At 39.2% G+C, this 7,486-nt stretch overlaps 1 protein-coding gene across 2 annotated transcripts in view; it reads left to right on the forward strand.

Moving 5' to 3' along the window:
- NAA16 (N-alpha-acetyltransferase 16, NatA auxiliary subunit) overlaps window positions 1-6,639 on the forward strand; it is a 62,912-nt gene extending 56,273 nt beyond the window's left edge. For both annotated transcript variants that reach the window (XM_077483173.1, XM_077483174.1), the window contains 2 exons: window positions 586-683; window positions 1,930-6,639. In XM_077483173.1, coding sequence (XP_077339299.1) covers window positions 586-683; window positions 1,930-2,130 — 299 coding nt within the window. In that variant the 3' untranslated portion in view covers window positions 2,131-6,639. The remainder of the gene's footprint in view (window positions 1-585; window positions 684-1,929) is intronic.
- The last annotated feature ends 847 nt before the right edge of the window (window positions 6,640-7,486 follow it).

Genomic DNA, 7,486 nt, shown 5'->3' on the forward strand with positions numbered 1-7,486 from the left:
AATTACATTTCTGGGGATGTTCCACACACCACGTGTGCAGAATGCCTCCAGATTGCCATATTGAATTGAATTTTACAGAAAATTCCAGCCTTCACAGATTGCAAATGTAGTTGTTCAATTACAATATGACTTGTTTAGCAATTGTGTATACTATATTATTTGACAGTGGAGTTAGCCATTAAAGTTTACCTCTATTGAGTTTCCTGATAATAAAATAGTGGCTAGATTTCAAATTCAAATAGCTGCAGGCATCTGCTTGTCAGTTTTTAGCTAGAGTTCCCCAGCAATCCTAAACACAAGAGCATGCTATTATGCAAATTCTTACTAAGGAGTCAACACATTTGCCGCCCTCTCCTTCACTTTTGGCTGTGATGGCCAAATCCGTGACCAATACTGAGGCAAAAAAAGGGCAGGCCTGCTGCCTGGTTTAAGTCCGGCTACCAAAAAATGTCACCTTTTTTTTTTTTTCTCCTATGTGTAAACAGAGATATATAATGGGAAAATAATAATCTGTAGCTTGCGACACCATGTATATTTAAATTTACCCTGACCACATTCTCTCCAATCCATTTTATTTTTTTGCAGGCGCAAAGATGATGCATTATCTTGACAAGTCAAGACAAGAGAAAGCAATTGCCATAGCTACAAAACTTGAAGACACTTTAAATGATAGAAATGTTCAGGTAAGGCTGGCAACTTGGTGGAATGATGACCTCGGCCAATGTGGACACACATGCAAAATTTTGTATGTACTAGAGCAGAAGGCTGTACGCTTCCTATGATAGAACCTTTTTATCTTTGGTATTGTAATAATATAGGGTTGCTTATCTGATATGCTAAGAACTAGGACCTTCCTGACAGGGTTTGAATTAACACGTCAGATAGGGCCAGGGATAAGTTATTGGTTGCTATGACCTTGTGGGAGACTTGAGTTTGCACTGAGGTTGGCCTCAGTGGTCCCCCCCCACCATGCCTTCATGCGACAAACTCATTTTCCTGTTTTTTACAGTTACATTAATTTCTCACAGACAGCATTGAATTCTTTCTGGGTGTTGGTTTAAACTGTAACCTTCAGTTTCCTGACTTTAAATAGTTTGTTTGGGGCAAGCTAGACCCAACAAGCTATTTTCATTGCTAATGACATTGCTGTGCGTTTTGTAATACACTGCAGTAGCATTATCTACATTCGGTAAGCGGCACCGTATCCTGGCAGCAATATGACCAGGACTTCCCATCTGCTGCTGAAATTAAAGAGTTGGGCTGAGGTCTTCTCGACCATTCAGTAGAAGCCTTGTATTTTTTATCAGTGAATAAAAAGTTTCCTCTGATTGGCCAAGGTGGAAATTGTGACATCATCTGCCTGCCTCTCCACCTCCGCCAATCTAAAGAAGGCTTGTAGTTTGTGATGAAAAGGCTTCTCCTGGATGGCAGAGAAGCACTCAGCCCATCTCCATTTTAGGAAGTCACCTCTATTGCTGCTGAAACACAGACCACTAATGTTACTAGAGTGTGTTACAGCTCGCACAATGGCCACATCGTTTAGTAATGGAAATAGTTGAAGCAAACTACTACTTTAGAAGGCTAAACTGGTTGAACCCTGTACTAGTCCACTCAAAAAGGAAAAATCTACTGCAGTTGCACATTTTTGAATTGGCCATGTGATTTGAAAGCATTTTCCCCCCCAAAACAACAGTTTTATTTGACAGTTGTCAGTTGCATATATAAATAAAATTTGCATATGCAGATTCTTATTTACATAAAGTTTCAATGTACATACAAGAACTGAAAAAAAAAAATTATATATATATATTTAAATACACAGCTTTTAGAGTACAAATCTATGAAGGTAGTACTATAGGGTATACTTATAGAGCGATAAATACTGTAAATAGAATATCTATGTTTATCTTTCCCTTTATTCTTGTACAGAGTCTGACAAACGTCTTGGAAGCTCTGCTTGATGGCAGCTTTGGAAGCTGTAATACTCAGTATGAGGAGTACCGGGCAGCCTGCCATAAACTTTTCCCATTTACGCCTGCCTTTATGTTATCTGCGAATGAGGAAGATTGTAGCACCGGACAGATAAACCACACCGCCATCAACCATGATGTACTCTGCAACGAACTCTAACGCAGACAGCCCGAATTCAGGAGAAAAAAAGTTCAGGGTTCACGTGCATTGAAATGCATGGCAGATCTGAATGTGGTTTGCTTTGTTGTCGTGGCCTTTTGGCCTTCTATTATTTCTCTCAATGAGCCTCCCAAAGAAAGGCCAATAGATCAGTATCTGTAATGTTCGCAAATGTACAGTCTTCAGTCCTTTTTTTTTTTTCTTTTTCTTTTTTTTTCTTCTTGAAGGAGTTCTTAATTACTCCCTCGTCTGCAATATGAACATTAAGACAGAGCAAAATGCTTTCCTAGAATGTTGCAAATCTAGTATAATATTTTGCATCATATGTAGCAGTTTTAGTTGGGGAGGGGGGAGTACTCTTAGTGCAAAGATTTTTACATTTTTTGGGATTGATTTTAAAAACAAGACAGTTGAAAATGTAATTTTTATCAAGTCTCTTTAAAAAAATGCTAAATGTCAGTGACCTGTTCAGGGAAGCACCTCTGCCATGTGCTCTGAGCAGGCGTACTTGTTTGCCAACCATAGACGCTGATCAAACACCACTCACTTTTAATTTAAAAAAAGAATGCAACATATCAAGGAAGCAATATCAAAACAGGATGTCTGCGTTTTCTTGTAACTTGTGTGCGTTGTGAGGAGAGTTTTCAATTGGCTTTTAAACCGGTCAGCCGAATAAGCTGTCCCTGTTGGTTTGCTGTTTTCCTTGTTCAGTCTCACTTATTCTCGTTGTCTTAAATATAAGTTGAGAGCAAATTAATGATGAGGCCTTTGGCAATGAAGATGATTTACAAGTGCTGTAATTTGCTCAAACAACCTTTTGATAATGCCTGGATATAGTACTGTAGGAATCTAAAAGCTCCCACTGAATCAGTGTCGCCACTGTGGACCTCAACCACCCATTCTAGGCCAGGGTGTTGAGGTGGTTCTCAAGCCACCTTTCGAGATCCTGAGAAAATTTATCACTTTTGTGTCATATGACTGAAATATCCACCAGTCCTGGAACATTAAAAGTGCTGGGTGTGCACCTACATGTACACTTCTGCGGTCAAGATAGTAATCAGCAAAGAAGATCTCTATTTGACCATACAAGATTATACCATTTATAAATGACGGCACACCAAGTCATACAAGAGCAGGCCTCTTATTACATGCAACATAACATAAAACTGTTCTTTTTTTTTTCTGTGAGCATGTGGAAGTAACCACCAGCTGAAACCATGAATAGTCAGAGTAAGAGAATGCCACCAGCACACCATGGATCTTCAGAACCAGTCCAAAGCTTTACTCAGCATTTACATTATTACAACAGATAGCAACATATTAGAGCATCGCAGGGCCCCTTCATCAGGCATGTGACCACATTGCTATCTGCTGTAACAATGTAATCACTGAACAAAACTTTGGACCAGTTTTGAAGATCCATGGTGTGCTGGTGACATTCTCTTGCTCTGACTATTCGTGATTCCAGCTGGTGGTTGCGTTCAAACCCACTTGCTGGTGACATTCTCTTGCTCTGACTATTCGTGGTTCCAGCTGGTGGTTGCTTCCACACCCACTTGCTGGTGATATTCTCTTGCTCTTTCAGTCCATGTACAGGTTCCTAAGTAGCGTCCAAGCCGGATCAAGTCAGAAGAAAGTCGTAGCCAAAGTCATATGACTTTGTCTTCACAGCAGTGTGAACCAAGCCTAAATCTGCTAGTTCAACTAATGCCGCATACACACGACCGAAAAGGTCAGACGGTCTTCCTGGTGGACTTTCGACGGATTTAGGACAGACTTCCAAATGAACGGACTTGTCCACACATGAAAGGACTAAAGTCTGTTCAATTTGAACGTGATGACGTACAATGGGACTAGAAAAGGAAGTTCAATAGCCAGTAGCCAATAGCTGCCCTTGCGTAGTATTTGGTCCATCAGGCCAGCACACAGACGAACGTTTTTTTTCCCGACAGGAATTGAGTCCATTGGACAGATTTGAAACATGTTCTGTTTCTAGATCCGCGGATTTATTTAAAGAAAAACAATCGTACTATCCCACACGCGATCAGACCATCCGATGGAATGATTCCATCGGACCTAGTCTGACGGAAAGTCCAGTCGTGTGTACGCGGCATTACACTATAATACCACCTGACTGACAATGCTGCTGTCCAGAGGGGTGTCTCTTGCTCCTACAGTGGCATGGAGACATCTTAATAAAATAAATATGCCACTGGCCAGATCACTATGTGAAAATAAAGGGAAAATGTCTAAGAAAGAAAAACTGCAACCACCATTCTATAATTGGTAAGCTGCAATATCTTTTTTGGGTGTAAAGCGATGTCATGCAGAAACAAAATGTAATTTAATTTTCTCTAGTGTTTTGGGGTCTAACTGCTATTGGCAAGCATTCTTAAACAAATGTGTGCCTTGCAGGGCTAAGAAAAAAAACAAAAACCTAATACATAAAAGCCTGTAAACAGAGGGGTATTGTATAGTGCACACAGACAAGCTATTTGTTTTTATTTTCCTTTGACAGCATAGCATACAGAGCTTTGCATATGCATTTTATTGCTTGACATGTTGATGTGCATTCCATGGATCACCTTATAGGAACAGAAGGCACATATGCAGCATTATTTAGATGTCCAGTGTTTGTGGCCGTCTAGGACTGTGCATTATTCATTGAACATCAGTGTGCATGGGGCTCTGAGTTGCAAGAGCACTGTAATGATTTATTCCGTCTCTGATTCATCTGCTTTACTAAGGCTGGATTCACACCTATGCATTTTTAGTGCATTTTACAGATTTGTACTACAGAACATGTTCCATAGGAAACCATGGTAAATGAACTGCAGTGCAAATCTTCAAAATGCAAAAAACACTAAAAATGCATAGGTGTGAATCCAGCCTTAATCAGACCGTTTTTTTAATTTGATTTGGTGTGAATACACCTGCTTGAATTTTTTATTTTGTCAGCCAAAAAAAAAACTGTATAAAAATTAAAATCCGTTCTCTACATTTTGACAGGAAAGGCCAGAAGATTGTTTTCCTGTCCACATCACTAGATCTGGGCCTTAACAGCCTTTTTAGTCTTTTTCCATCACAGTTGTCAGATCTGGGCCCGATTGCCATTTTAGTCTGGTAATCATGCCTGCTTTGGTGTTCTGGGACAAAACTAAGATGACTAAAGTTGAGCAGGCATGGTTCCGTTTGTTCAGTCTAGTTAGCTAAAGACCTGGTTAGCTAGAAACCTATTGCCAGTCATTTGAGCTAATATGAGTTCTGTACCAGGTGCTTATTTACACCATGCTTCTGACTATTACTGTAAAGATCTGCAGATGGCCAATGTGAAATCTCTGATAAAGTATTGTAAAGAAACTTGCATAGGGATGTTTATATAGGTTTATGTATTGTCTATAGTACATCATAGTTACATACACTTTTAAGTTTTACTACATTTTTGTTTCCAGGACTCAGAAGCTATTCAGAGAGAGGAGCTGTGTTTAAGACTAGTTGATAATGTTAGACCTTCAGATAAAATGTGAATGGGTCTGAGTTGAAAGGACTACTCGTTTATCTGCCAGTTTTATTGTTTGAAAGTTATAACCCATCATACAACAGAATTTGCCTATATGCTATACTGACATAGGATTGGAATATCACCTGTGTGTGTAGGTTGCTTGTTGTACCGAAGTGTACAGGATCACGTATTTCACGAAGCCCACTTATAATAAGCATTTATACTGGAGTTTTGGGAAGCACTGACCTTTTTTAGTTGGGTTTTTTTAATTATTTTTTTTTTATATAAAAACTAGGCTCAGTCCTTTTGTTTATAATGGCCAGAAATCCATTTCATTTGCTGCCATTCAAATAAATTGATCTTCACGATTAATGGAAAACCTTTCATTGAGCCATCCGCCATGATCTTCAGTAGTGTATGGTTGTGCCTTGGAGATTAAAAGCCCAGAAAATGCGAGTTGGTGGTTGATTTGTTATATAGCTCTGCACACATAGCATTTCTTCCAGGAGTTTTGTGTAAGGCTGGCCTTTTTCTTGTTCAATTTGCATTAGATTTACCTTCAACTATGTAGTGCAAGGACCTGCCTGATTGCATACAAATCGAAAGTGGTTGAGTTTGTAAAATCTAAAGGGAAATGGTACAAGAAAATTGTATAATGCATGGCCAACTTAAGCCAGTGACACAAAGCTGAAACCGATCGCTAGGATAGCTTAACTCGCATCATAGTAGCATCCATAAAACTTCCAATTACTTGGGTTCGGTTGGTTTGAGATCTAAAACTTTTATCAGCTGGTATCGCAGAACATGTTTTATCTGTTCATTGCACTGGAATTGTGTGGTGTTCATAATCCTTTCCTTTTCTTTACAAAATCAGCGGCTGTTTTATCACACTTTGTTACATACGTTTACAGCTGTACCATGTGTTATTATAACCTTTTGCATTGCTACAAAGAGGTTCTATTTATTTCATGTGATATGGATTTATAAATAAATTCTTTGTAAGAGTATTGGCTCCGTACTTTGTTCACCATAATGACATATTGAAAAAGGTCAAATCGTAATCAGAAATGAGCAAACCTCTAATAATCTCATTAGCCTAATTCTTGATTGCAAACCAGCCTTCTATTTTCATATATACTAAACTGCAACAATATTTATTTTGCCAGCTGTAAGTTTCTGTCACTGCTCTCGGCATTGCCAGCGCTGCTGGCAGAGGATACTGACTACAGATCCAGTAGAATATCGGAGCCTTATGTTTGGTTACTGCTGGTGCTCCTATGGTCTACTGTTTGTCCAAATGCCTGTAAATTTGCACCTCTTCTCTCAGTGGAAGGGGAAGACCTGCTTTGAACCCCTTAAAACGATAGATAGACTTATCTATCTATCATGATCCAAAGGTATCTTTTTAGTAGTAGTATCTGTAGAAAATAAAATTAGGTTTTGGGTGGAAGAGCCCTCTTTGCACAGGGACTCCCAGCTTAAGTATGACTAAGCTTTATTGTAATTAATTTTAATACTTGACTGGGGGGGGGGGGGTTGTGGGGCATTCATAAAGCATCTAGGATTCTATGGTCCAAGGGCTACTATGAATCTCAGTTATACTGAGGCTGGAACCCTCCCTCTACTTGGTGATAATAATGAAGTCTGTGATTTAATAATAATAGTTTTCCTTTTATTTTCCAATTGTTTTTATTAAAGAGGAGCTGCACATTAAACAAAATATTAAAAGTCAGCAGTTACAAATACTGCAGCTGCTGACTTTTAATAAATGGACACTTACCTGTCCCAGGGTCCAGCGATGTTGGCAGCAAATGATGAGCAATCGCTAGTCTCTCGGCTGCCCCCGCTGCCATC

Source organism: Lithobates pipiens, unplaced genomic scaffold (assembly GCF_037356315.1).
Source record: "Lithobates pipiens isolate NorthernLeopardFrog02 unplaced genomic scaffold, aLitPip1_a1.2 Scaffold_16, whole genome shotgun sequence".
In the NCBI taxonomy this organism is placed as follows: Eukaryota; Metazoa; Chordata; class Amphibia; order Anura; family Ranidae; genus Lithobates; species Lithobates pipiens.